At 44.7% G+C, this 14,076-nt stretch overlaps 1 protein-coding gene across 1 annotated transcript; it reads left to right on the top strand.

Moving 5' to 3' along the window:
* The first annotated feature begins 11,196 nt into the window (after positions 1-11,196).
* GPR6 (G protein-coupled receptor 6) lies at positions 11,197-13,177 on the top strand. Its single transcript, XM_032338317.1, has 2 exons — positions 11,197-11,352; positions 11,981-13,177. Exon 2 carries the CDS (start codon positions 12,000-12,002, stop codon positions 13,086-13,088), a length of 1,089 nt encoding a protein of 362 aa, XP_032194208.1. The 5' UTR covers positions 11,197-11,352; positions 11,981-11,999; the 3' UTR covers positions 13,089-13,177.
* Positions 13,178-14,076: the final 899 nt, after the last annotated feature.

The following is a 14,076-nucleotide window of genomic DNA, read 5'->3' as shown; positions in this document are numbered from 1 at the left end:
TTCCGAATCAACTGTAACCTTCCTTAGGACCCAGGAACACCAGCTACCTCCTCTGTCCCAGTTATATAACACAGCACTGCACACGTGTGTGTGCAAGCATGTGATCACACACAGAAACTGCAAACACACACCTACATAATATGCATGCATGCACACACAACCAACGTGACACAAGTGTGCAGTACACATCCCCATAGGCACACATCCTTGGATAACACACAGGCTCAAAAAATGCATGCCCACGAAACATGCATACACACATGCAGACACCTCTTAAACATGTCACCTATGTGCCCACAGCACATGAGCCCTACATAACCAGATGTATGACATGTGTAACACACAGCTGCACCAAAAACACACACACACACACACACACACTGACTTTTCTTGGTCCTCATAAGCCCCAGTCTCAATATCTTCATAGAAACAGCTCACCTGGGCAGGAAAAGGGCCATCTAGACCACCTTAACTTTGGTTTTGTCACAACTTTCAGTGTATTCAATAATATAAAAGGCTACTACAAATATCCCCAAATTATCACAGTGGAGTCCCATCAATATCTTATTCCCAGGATGGTTGTGAAGCCTTTTGAATTAAAATTAAGATACCATGGACAAGGGATGAGACAATGTGTCCTTTCTATAAAAACTGAACACAGTGTTAAGTGCTGACTTGACACGGTTGTTTGAGTGGAGTGTGAGAACAGGTATGAGTGAAACTTGGGACAAATGGTTTTAATAAAAAATTTTGAAGCAAGAGAAATCATTTCATGTACAAGACCTGGACTCGAATTCTCAATATATCCCTATGTATTTCATGATTTAAAAAATAACAAATGTATTATCTGTGTTTTTATCAATCTGTCAAGTGACAGAAAAGTTGAATTATAGTGACTTGAGCAAAACAGAAGAGGAAAAATTGTTCTGTCTCATGTGGGTATAGAGTGTCCAGAGCTAGTATAGTAACTCCATGATAATCAAGGACCCAGGCTTCTTCTCCTGTTGCTCTACAGAGCGGAGGAGCTCTGTACCTATCTTCAGGACCCAAGATAGCTGCTCCACCTCCAGCCATCATGCTAAATTCCAGCAAGCAAGAAAGAAGAAGAAGGACAAACCCCTTCCTTTCAGGAACACTTTCTGGATGGTCCATACAACACATGCATTTGCATCTCACTGGTCAGAGCAATTAAATGACCACACCTTGCTAAAAGGGATGCCTAGAAATACGCTTTTTATTCTAACAATCAGCTAGAATGGGAGGTTCCATTACTATAAAATAAAAAGGGAATAGATACTGGGAGACAGCTATTGGTTTCTGCCAATGCACTAAATATGACACATTTTTTTAAAAGATAAATGTAGCCTCCACTCAGAGGTGATCACTGTTAACATTTGACGTGTGGCGTATATATACATATACATATTTATAATTTCTTTTACAAAACTGAGTCCACAGTGTATGCCGTTGGGGGTTTTTTTGCTGTTGTTGTTGTTGTTGTTATTTTCATTTTAGGAATGTCTCTTTATAATTATATGTAGATATTTATCCTTTTTTAAAAAAAAGTTCAAAAGAAAAATCTAATTAACCCACCTCTACCTAAGAAAATAAGCATGTTATAAGTGTCATTCAAATCAATTATTCCTGCTGGAAGCATCATTCAGTTTGGGGTACAGGGTAGGCATGTAATTCTACATCAAGTAAAAAGACGGGAGGATGTGAGAACCTACGGGAGGATGTGAGAACCTACGAAAGGGCCGGGTCTCTGGCTGGAGGAACCCCTCGGGCCCCTGACACCCTGAGGACGCAGGCAGAAAGAGGACTCTGGGTGTGGATTGTCCCCTGTGTACACGGAAGAATGGCCAGAGGGAAGGAAAGAGGGCAGAGTCCCGCAGGCTTCCTCCTCTCTCCCCAAACCCTCCAGTGCTGCTGGCTGGATTATTGAACTCATGATATTTTGGGAAAATTATTTTAAGGATTCAGCTGTTTATGATACTTAGGGCTTTATTCCCTTAGCAACCTCTCCCAGGTTTTAGAAACCTTCTCAAAAGATCAGAGGATTGCATTTCAGATAAGCCTCCAGAATGGAGAGTTATCTTAGCTCAATCCAGAAGTATCCGTTCCCACTTGCTCTCATGGACTGGGCCTGATTTATTTGCTTGGTCTCCACAAGTGTGTCACAGAAAAGCAGGCCCTTTCTGCTCTCCACTCCCCGCTGTCTGCCCGAAGCATCTATTCAAATCATCTCTCCACTCAGAATCTGCCCCGAGTCTCTGTTTCCTCCTGCACGAAATCCAAATTCTTCCACTTGACCTAGGGGACCCTCCAAAATTTGCTCACTGCCCCTAACTGATTCCCTTGTCCCCAGACCACACATTGCATGGACCACACTTCAGCTCCCCCTTCTAGAGCCAAGATGTTCTCTAAGGAAGTGAGACTTTGGGAACCAAATGGGTCCCCCCTTAGAAGCTGTGTAGCAGTGAATTTTCCCTATCCCCCCTGAGCCTCTTTTCTTCATGTGTTAAGCAGGAGTGATAAACAACAGTCCAACAGGGCCATGGGTGGGCAAAATGATGTGCCTGGCCCATGGCCCATGGCCCATGGCCCATGGCAAGGGTCTAAGTGAATATGATTCCTCTCCCCACTCCTCTTCTCCTGTAATTACTTCCCTCTGTTTAGGGCTTCTTTTCTGTTCAGAGTTTCCAGTGGGTTGTGTTCCAACCAGATGCCCACCTTGTCCAAGGCTAGTCTCTACTGTGCTCCCACTGGGTTGGGCTCTTTAATAACCCAGAGCCTACTGGCCTCCCTTGTAGCTGAGGTACTAATTTCTGACCTCCCTGAGGAGCTCTGTACCATAATTTAAGAGCCATGATCTCCCAGACCTGCCCAAAGTCTCTGCTGTCCTCACGTGCCTATACCTTCCTTGGGTAGACATACCGACCTTGGCCAGAGAGTTGGGCTTTTGCTACTCCGAGGAGATTGCAGCTTCCGTAGGGTCCAGCCCCTCCTGGGAACTTTTGTCTCCCCAGAAGATCTCTGTCTTCTCTCTTCTCCAATAAATGTCAGAAAATCTCTACTCTGAAGTCATGTTATGCCTTTCTTAGGTTAGACACAGGGATATATGTAACCTTTTTTTAAAAAAAAAACTTTATAAAAATTCAATACTCTTGAACAATCAAAAGTAAAGGGGAAAAAAGGGAAAATTTTCCTCAATTTGACATGCAAAAGATTAATATCCACAGTAGACTTGATCAGGTATATAGGACCAGCTTTAAGTCCTAACAGACAGAGGTTAACAATAATAGATCATTCAAATAAGAGAAAATTCAAGTTGCTTAGATAAAGCGAGACAAATGGTCTATCTTAGTGGAAATCATATAAATATAATTTAAATCATTAATGAGATACCATTATACCCTTTGAACTGAAAGAACATTTTAAAATAATAAAACCCAGTGCTATAAAAGCTGCAGAGAAACTTGTATACTCACAGAGCGCTATTGGCATTCTAAATTATTATAGTCATTTTGAAAAGCAATTTGGCCGTGCATTTCAAGAGCCATGAAAATGTATCTGCCCTTTGGCTGACAATTTTCATGTTGAGATAATCAAATCAAATAAAAATAATTTTGCTCATGAAAGTAATCTTTGCAGCGTTATCTTCGATAGCAAACATATAAACAATCTAAACGTCTAACTGCAGGAGAATGGTAAATTAAATGCCACTCTGTGTCTTCAATGTAATATTGTGTAGCCATCAAAATGATAACCGTAAAGACCCTTTCCATTTACCATCCATTAGCTGGGGTCCTCCTCCTCAAATTTCACAAAGAATTAGAAGGCGATGTCTTGAGTCTGTGGCTCCCCACTTGAAATTCCTGTGTGTGGCTCCAGCTGGACCCCTCTTCATTCCTGCCCCTCCACCTTTCTTCCAGACCCTCTATTTCTTTGTTCCCCTCCATCTCACCCCCTCAAATAACTACTTTCTCTGAAATCAACTTTGGCCACTCAGCTGTCTCTTTTCTCTTCAAATTTTTAAGTGAAATCTCACTCTTGGACTTACATCTCTAGCTAGATAGGGCCCTATTACTCTCCTCCCCCTGGAGCCAAACTGCACTCTTCCTTCTCACCTTGCATTTACAGCCCGTTCACTCCAGCCGTGCTGCCCCCCTCCCCACCTTCCTGCACCTTCAGTGAAGTCACCAGTTAACAGCCTGGAAAGTGTTCAGCTAACACGTTTTTCTTCCCTGACCTCTCAGGATATAATATGACTCTCTTCCTCCTGAAACTCACTCTTTCTTTGATTTCCACACCCACTCTCTACTCCCTGACGGAAGCTGAGTTTCCATGATACGTCCTGCTTCTCGGATGGCTCTTCTCAACTTGCTCCGTGGTGACCTCTTCATCTCCCCATCAGCAAAGACTGTATTCCCCAAGGGACTGTCTCTAGTCTTCTTTGCTTAGGTTTATCAACTCCCTTCAGTTGGAGTCAGAAGACTGGGATTCAAATTCTGACTCTCACTTTCCAACCATGTGGCAAAGTTCCTTCACCCCCAATCCTCAGCATCTCTTCCGTAAAATGAGAAGTATGATAGGATCCATCCCATAGAGTACCATAGTAAATGGTACAAATTCAATGAATGGTATTATTGTTATTATTATTTTAAAGATTTTATTTATTTATTTGACACAGACAGAGATCACAAGTAGGCAGAGAGGCAGACAGAGAGAGGGGGAAGCAGGCTCCCTGCTGAGCAGAGAGCCTGATGTGGGGCTCAATCCCAGGACCCTGAGATCATGACCTGAGCTGAAGACAGAGGCTTAACCCATTGAGCCACCCAGGTGCCCCTTGTTATTATTATTATATAGTATCTTAACCTATGTTTCCAATCTACACCCCCTGCTGAGTTTTAGAACCACCCCTCTATTCATCTTTACTGGAGATTTGCAGCTGGTTGTCCCACCTCAAACTCAGTATGTTCCCAGTTGCCACACTGCCTCTCTCCAGGCCCACTTCTGTCCACACCTAAAAACTGGAAGTCATCCTTGATACCTTCTCTCCCTTTATCTGTGTCTGTCTACCTCCTCACCCACCCCCAGGCATGTCCCATAAAATACTCCAGGTAGAATTCTCCAAGCTCACTTCCTAATTACTGGAATGGGGAAATGCTAAAATGGTGAATGTTGAAAATTTGAAGTCTTAGAGGAGGGTAGAACTAAACATGGAAGGAGCTGGGTTTCTGGACTGATGATGCAAAAGGCTGTCTGCCCATCAAAAAACTTGTTTTGAAATTCATGTGAGTAAGAAACAACCTTCTAGTATGTTATGTCACCAAGATATGGAGAAGTATCTTTCACAGCATCTAGATTTGCTTTAACTAATATAATACACAAAACATGCAATGGATCCATCAACTCCTCCAATCTCCTCCATCAGTCCCCCCTGATAGGTCCCCAGAATCTCCTATATAGATTCCTACAGCAGCCTCCCCACAGGTTTGCCTGACTCTACTCTTACCCTTCTCTACTCCATCCATCATAGAGTTGTTGGTAGGTAAGAGGGATCCAATCTGATGATATCAATCACCCTTGCTTAAGAAAACCTGCCACAGGCTCTTCATCACCTTCAGGATAAAATCCAACTCTTGCTATGGCATAGGAGGCCAAGCCCTTCATGAATTGGTTCCAACTATCTGGTGTATCTCTTGCTCTTTTGTCTGACACACCAGCCACAATTAACTACCCACAGGCCAGTGACTTGTGCCAAGTGCCTTTGACCTCATGCCTCTGCACCTACAGATCCCTCTGCCTGGAACATTTCAACGTCTTCCTAATCTAAATGCTACTCATCCTTCAAAACTCAGCTCGGGCATCATCTCTTCAGAGAGGCCTTTCCTGACTCTCCAGGTGGGGTGAGAGTCTCCTCCTGAGTGTCCCCTTTACTCCACACTGTTTTCATAGGATCTATTTACTTGTTTCTGAGGATAGACACTTATTTTGGTATCTTCATTTTCTGGCACAATGTCTATCATGTAGTAGCTGCTCAATAAATGTTTATTGAGTGAATGAGTAAACAAAAGTAATTATTAAATAACTATAATGTAACATATAAAAATATTTATAGCATACTCTTTATTATGAAGTGAAAATTTAAATTGTGCTCTATATATGTAGTATATGCATTATGTATAAGATATGTATGTATGTGGTAAATTCTGAAAAGTCACTCATTAGATGTTTATTGAGTATCTACTCTGTACCAGATAGACTATACTGATGGAAAAATTCACTGGAGCTGGTTCAACCCTCAAAGAAGTTATGATCTGGGGGAGGTGGGGATGCAATCCTAGTTCCTGATGGGAATGTGCGTGAAAGTTTATCTTTCAAAATTCCCTTTAATTTTTTTTTACAATACATTTAAAAAGGAACTTATAAGGCAGCCAAGATCATCTATAAACAGCTGTTCATAGTAATACTGAAGTTATAAAATACAACCTCTATCATTTTGAATACATCTATTTCAAGTAAAGCCTCTTAGAATTTTGGAGTCTACACACCTTTGTGTATATTGAATCGATATTTGTTTGCTTTCTCATAATCTTGCTGATATCTTACACATAGTGTACCTCTGGTGTCCTGTGTGCCCTTGAACAACTCACTTTACCCCTCTGAACTTCAGTTGCCCCAGCTGCAAGGTAAACCCCCAAATCCATGTAATTGTTTTAAAGAACGAAATGAGATAAAGAGTATGAACGTGCTTTGTGAGCTCCAAAGCACCTTGAAAATGTAGGGCACAGCAGAGAAGATTTCTTCTGTGTTACTTCTCAAAAATACCAGTAGAGCCAACTTTCTCATTCTCATGCTCAAAAAGTCAGTACTAAACTAGTCTAACTGAATCTAACTTGTAACATTATGCATATCCCCCATGAAACTCCATGAAAGTTATTTTTGCTCTCTATGAAAAAGGACATAATATCTTTAGATGCTACTATTTTTCCTAATTTGTTTCTGATGCAAAAAAAAAAAAAATGTTGCTTACCACTGAATTAAATAAAAAATTTCAACTGCCCTGCCCAATATTCTACATCTTGTGGACATGTAATGATAATAATAGTGGTCTTCTCCTTTTCTAAATTTGGTGGGAACATCAGGTTATGCTGACCTCCCAGAATAACAGTCCTTGGAGTAAAGGCTACTCACCTGGCATGAAGTAGGAATATCCCTAATGTGTTTGGGCATACAGAAGCAGTAGGTAGGTGCCTTGGGCTTCATGACCCCTGTCCAGTGTCTGAGGGGGAAAGGAAACCCTGAAGATGGTGAGAGCAGAGAAGTGAAGATATTTTGAATATCATTCATCTGCCTCAGCATGTGTCCCCAAAAGATTACACTCCATCCAATATGTTGGACCTGGACAAATGATATCGGCTGTTCAATGGTCCTTTGTGATTGCTGCCTCCTTCAGCAACAATCTTTCTTAATAACAGCCTCATATGTCTCACTAAACACCTGCTCTCTTCCTGAGCTGTCAGCGTAAGTATCTGTGTACCACCAAATAGACTTAGACTTTCCAGTAGAAAACTAGACTGCTTGCCTCTAAGAACATAGATCGAGTGTGTGTGTGTATGTGTGTGGGTGGGTGGGTGGGTGTCTACAGATGCTCAGAAACATGGGCCAGAATTGCTAGCATGGGTCTTTCCAACCTAGTTTTATAAGGTTTAGACAGCTTGACTGACTGCAGCTCTAATTTTGTAAAACAGAATTGGTTTGCAAAAATCTGGGCCAGGAGAGGGCACACCTGGGAAATGGCTGTGAACTCAGAACTAGGAAGGAGGCAGATGCTGAGGTGTCTCGAGAGTATTCTGTACATCTACAGAAAAATAGAGGGTCCAGGGCAACCATAGTTTATATATCCCTGATGGGAGCCACTGAGTTCATCAGAGCCCACAGGAAACCAAGTGTCAGCAATCATCTTGGGCCATAATGGAGGTTCTGTGGGTGTGGAAAACTAAAGGTTTGTAGAGGAGATCTAGTTAGTGCCTTAAATCTGAAATTAAACTAAGTGACTGGATTTTACCAAAATTTTTTTGTTGTGATTATTCCAAACTCCACTTCACCACTTCAGTTGCATGCTAAACTGATAAGGAAGGAGATTGTACAATTGCTGAGACAAGTGTTCTCAGCCCTGGCTTTCTATTAGCTTCTTTAGAAAATCTGATGCTCGATCCTCATTCCAGACCAAATGAATCAGACTCTTTGGGTGAGGGATCCAGGAAGGAATAGTTTTTAAAAGCTCTTCAGGTAATTCTAATGCACAGCCAGTGTTGGGAACCACTGGCTTAGGCTGAAGTGGGCAAAAGTTACCCAGGGGAACCAGAGAAAGAGTTGTTATTGAGAGGATATAATCTCTGGGCATAACCTCAGACAAGGAAAGCATTCTCGTGTTAGTGCTTAGATAATGCTAGAATAGAAAGGCACCAGAGGATATGATGGGCATGCACCAGAGTTGGCAATGATGAGTGACTACAAGTCAGAAACCAAATTTTGCTTGCCCCAAAACATAACTAGAAACCAGACAAGCTGGTAGATGAATGATACTTTTCATCAAGTATCAATGATCACAGAACAGAAACTCACTCAAGTTAGCTCAAGATTAGGAAGGTTTGTAGTTAAGATACAAATGGCAATTTCAAGGCATAGTTAAGATACAAATGGCAATTTCAAGGCATCCAGGGACCCAGGCTCCTAGATTCAGGAATAAGACACTCAGTGATTCAGTCACCCCCTCCATCTCTCAGTCATTTGATCTTCATCTCTGTTCTTCTACACATCTGCTTTTTTCTTTCATTGCACCTGGCTTCCTCTGATTACTCATTTCACACAAGGCTCAACAGGAGTGCTCCAACACTAACTTTTAATGATCTTTTATATCCAGAGTCAACACTGACTGACCCTTGTCACAAAGTGTCTTAATTCAAATTTTCAAGAAGAATCTGGTCCCCAGCTCAACAGAGAATAGCTGGCTGGTCTTATCTAGCCATGGGTCCAGTGTTGATCTCCTCCAAAAGCTGGGCTGGGAGTGGAAAGTGCTCATAAGCTAAACATTTTAGAAGACCACTGGAGGGGCGAATACTTATGAGGAGCTGTTGGAAGAGTAGATAATGAAGTACCTATAATATTTATTTATAACCATAACATACCTTTCTTCTTTCCCATCTTCTGCCTCCCAGGAAGGAGGGGATATAAGAAGGAGCTTGAAATAAGGTGTTCTGTCTACTTTCAAGGTTCAGCCTAGCAACTGAGAGAAGTAACCACAAACTGGCATGACAAAAAGACAGTCTACAAACCCTCAACCAGCATTTATATACATAATTCTATATATGCTATCTTCCTCTTGAGACCACCAAAAAGTTCACTCTTAGCAATGGTAAAGGCCTCAAGGTGTTCAAGGCGAATCTCACACTTTCGACTGCATTGTGTGTAAAAATGTAACACATATAGACATTAAGAAGGATTCTCCTCCTCTTGGGCCTTTATCTGATTGGAAATTTTGTAATTAACGTGTTATTATAGTGCTTTGGCAGTTCATTTGACAGCTCTGCAACAACATTTTTGGCTTTTACATGAGAATCTTTTACTGAAACTCTTTTCAGAAACTTGGAACTTCAGTCAGCTTGGGGATTCATGAAAATGGTAGATGGAGAATTTTATAAACCTCCCAAATAGAAAAATTGTGCATAAACTCATTCTATTGTCCAATGTTGGCTATCACAGCCAAGAATTAAATGGTCCTATAGTTATCTTTCTTTCCTCTAGTTAAGTTCAGCTGCATTGAGGCAAGGTGTCCAGAAGGAGTCTGGACTTGGGGGTTATGTTTAAAGAGAAAAAAACAGAGTAAAAAATCTACCTCCCACACTAGCCTGTACACAGTCTGAGTTTTGATTTGTTTGTTTTGATTTTTCTTTGTAGAGCCCATGGGGCTAGAGGCGAAGTGAAGCCAGGAAAGCGAAGAGGGAAAAGCAGGGGAAGCACCAATAGCAAATATTGTCTATTTTTACTTTTTCCCAGAGCATGTGGTCCCTGAAAGTCATGGCTGTGAACTTGGTATTATGCCACCATGCCACTGTGCAATCATTTATTTTAGAGCTTTCGAAGAGGTCAATTATTTCAGCTTTTGCCCAAGTACAACTATTGGAGATTCTGACTGATTGAATAAAAGAAGAAGTCTACTACTTATATTTTACTGACAAAACAAAACACCTTTAAACCAAAAGAATGATTTATCTGGGCTGAAAATAAAACTCCTGCCTACTGAAGTCTGGTGCAGCTGAGTTATCACTATTTTCATCCTGTAATTTGTTTTATAGGGTACTAATTAACAGGGCAAAGTCTGTTGCCAGGAAAGTAAATCACATTTTGCTGTTTTCTTCTTTTCTGAAAAGACACAGACCTGATATTTAATTGAAGAGCAGGTTCCAAGGGCACTATCCACACCGAAACTGGGAAACACTGAGCTGGGAAATCATGGTAAAACCTCCTGTGTAGAGTTCCAGAAAGACCTTGGGGAGGGAGAGGAAGGAATGGAGGGAAAGAGAGAGGAATTGCACAGGTAACTTCCAAAAAGACTATTTTCCTCAAATGTCCCATCTTTTCCTTGTTTATTCAACTCTACATTTCTCCTCTGGCTCTACTCGACTGACACCCACCACAAACATCCTCTCAAAAGCTCATTTTCCCCCTGGTTCATTCATTCCTGCCTGCAACAGAGTACTGTATCTTTTTTAAAGGTAGCAACTGTGTGGTCTGACCTCCCTGCTCTAATCTCCTCCTTCTCCGGACGTCAACACCCACCTGAGCCTCTCAGTGACCTTTGACCGTGGGCTGAGCGGTCACACCTGACCCCTCCCCGCCCAGCTCACCCTCCTCAAAGACTTCATCCTCCTCTCCCTCTCCTCGTTCCCTTATCCCACTCCTGGACGTTTTGGACTGGAGGTGGCCGCTACGGCTTCTGCTCCCTCCTTGAACCCTCTGAGACATACTTTGGGGGTGGAGGGATGGCGGTGGGGGGTTAGTGATGGGCGGTGAAACCGAGTGAGTGTCGCCTCGCACCCAGGAGCGGGGAGCCTGACGTCACCTGCCTGTCAGTCTCCAGCGGGCGCGCTGCTCGTAGCCGCCTTTTCTGCCTCTGACTGTGTCTCTCACTCTCGGCGGCGCCAGCACAGCCACAGGAGCCCGGCGCTCTGCTCCGCGCGGGCCCTGTCGCCCCGCAGGCATAGCCGCGCGCGCGGGGAGCGCAGCCTGGCGCCCCGCTGCAGCGCTCATGATCAGCGACTTCCTGAAGCCCTGACTCCCCAGGTGAGCAGCCCTGCTCCCGAGACGAACTTTGAGGGTGTGGAGTAGGGAAGGGGTGAAGGATGGCCAGGGGATGAGTCCTTAAAGCCGGAGAAATGGGGGCACGCTTGGCTCCACATACTCCCGGCACACAGCCTGCCTCCCCAAAACCCCTTTCTCAGGGATCTCTGTGCCTTCAGGGCCCGCTGAACTCCGAGACCTCAGAAACTTCGGTTTCAGCACCGCGGACAGCGACTCCGCCGCCCAGTTTAGGAGAAAGCCTAACCCCGGCCGCCGGAGCCCAGGCGCGACTCAGCCAAGGCTGATACCTCTAGCTCGGGGCAAACTGATGCGTGTGCAATTACAGGCACACTTACGGGACTGATCTTTGTGCAAGCGAGTGCATGCTGTCCGTGCACATATCTGTACAAAAACTCAGATCTATTTGTGGGGGCATTCGTGTGCATTTCACTCACTCGCTCGCTCGGTCACTCAACAGGTATTTACTAATTTCAGGCTCTCGATACTGCTTCCTCGCTCTGCTCTGGGGTCCTGCGGTGGGATGAGCAATAGGAGTCGGGCACCTGAGCCTGGGAAGTTCCCGGGAGGCTCGAACCACACACCTGACGCTTGTTCTCCCTTTTCCAAGCAGGGTGCAGCGACAGGCCGCAATGAACGCGAGCGCTTCCTCGCTCAACGAGTCCCAGGTGGTGGCAGTGACCGCCGAGGGAGCGGCGGCGGCGGCCACAGCGGCAGGGGCGCGGGACAACGGTGAATGGGGACCCCCTGCAGCGGCGGCGCTGGGGGGCGGCGGCGCGGCTAACGTGTCCCTGGAGCTGTCTTCTCAGCTGCCGGCCGGGCCGCCGGGGCTGCTGCTGTCGGCGGTGAATCCTTGGGACGTGCTCCTGTGCGTGTCGGGGACGGTGATCGCAGGCGAAAATGCTCTGGTAGTGGCTCTAATCGCGTCCACCCCCGCGCTGCGCACGCCTATGTTTGTGCTGGTGGGCAGCCTGGCCACGGCCGACCTGCTGGCGGGCTGTGGTCTCATCCTTCACTTCGTGTTCCAGTACGTGGTGCCCTCAGAGACGGTGAGCCTGCTCACGGTGGGCTTCCTCGTGGCTTCCTTCGCTGCCTCGGTCAGCAGCCTGCTGGCCATCACGGTGGACCGCTACCTGTCTCTCTACAACGCGCTCACCTACTACTCGCGCCGGACCCTGTTGGGCGTGCACATCCTGCTCGCCGCCACCTGGACGGTGTCCCTAGGCCTCGGGCTGCTGCCGGTGCTCGGCTGGAACTGCCTAGCAGAGCGCGCCACCTGCAGCGTGGTGCGCCCGCTGACGCGCAGCCACGTGGCGCTGCTCTCCGCCGCGTTCTTTGCGGTCTTCGGCATCATGCTGCACCTGTACGTGCGCATCTGCCAGGTGGTCTGGCGCCACGCGCACCAGATCGCGCTGCAGCAGCACTGCCTGGCGCCACCCCACCTGGCAGCCACCAGAAAGGGTGTAGGCACGCTGGCTGTGGTACTGGGCACTTTTGGCGCCAGTTGGCTGCCCTTCGCCATCTATTGCGTGGTAGGCAGCCGCGAGGACCCGGCAGTCTATACCTACGCCACCCTGCTGCCCGCCACCTACAACTCCATGATCAATCCCATCATCTATGCCTTCCGCAACCAGGAGATTCAGCGTGCCCTATGGCTCCTGTTCTGTGGCTGTTTCCAGTCCAAAGTGCCCTTCCGTTCTAGGTCCCCCAGTGAGGTCTGAAGGCTCCCTCCCTCCGTCCTCCTGCCAACACCACACCCACAACAAGCCACCCTTCAGTGAGCTTCTCGGTGCCTGCTGATGAACTCTGAGATCCCAGTGGTGTGATTCTGACTTTGGAAAGAAAGGAAGAGAGAATAAACATAACTACATCAAACTCACAAAAGACAAAGAGGCTCTTTGGCACTTTACATATACAGTGTATACATGTGTACATATATATACAAATATTTGTATCTTCTGAAGGGGTTCAGGATGTGGGCTTTCCTGTTCTGTGAAAAAAACTAACAAAAGATGTGGTCGTGTACTCAAATTGTACATCACATTTGTCAAGTGAAGACATTATGATACTGCTTAATTATAGCACTTTATTTTTAGCTGCTGAACTGCCAAAACAGTGTTGCCATTTTTCAGGGGCAGGGGAAGAAGAGTAAAAGGTGTATTTTTGTTGTATGTGATAGTATATTTTGCTGCACATGCATCAGTAAATTATAACATATTTTGTACACAAATAAACACAAAATAAAAATGTAATTTGGGGCCTGTGACTACCGGATTACTATTTAAAAGCTGGAATATTGGTACATTTCCTTAAAAAGTTTATTATGTATCATAATACATAATGAAATCTCCTATGAAATCTTAATGTCAAAAACCATATGCATCTGCACATTGTTCACAAATTGTCATGGAAATACTTAATACAGATTTGAGTGTTGGGGGGGACTGACAGGGAGTAAGAGTCACATAACAGTATTCATAGGACATTAAAGGATTATTGGTATTATTAATCTACAAATTAATCTACTCCTTGGTTTCTGGGTTCTGAAGACAAACTCCAGAGGGTGCTTGAAACCTTTCCTTCCTCTTACCACACGTGCACTTGTGAGTTCTGAAACAACTTAGTTATAGCTTTCTCAGTCTGGAAAGAATTTTAAATGTTTAAAATTCATATTAACTGAGTGTATTTTTGCTGGCCCATTCTTGTAGG

This window comes from Mustela erminea, chromosome 4, assembly GCF_009829155.1.
Source record: "Mustela erminea isolate mMusErm1 chromosome 4, mMusErm1.Pri, whole genome shotgun sequence".
NCBI lineage: Eukaryota > Metazoa > Chordata > Mammalia > Carnivora > Mustelidae > Mustela > Mustela erminea.
This window is presented reverse-complemented; position numbering and strand designations above follow the sequence as displayed.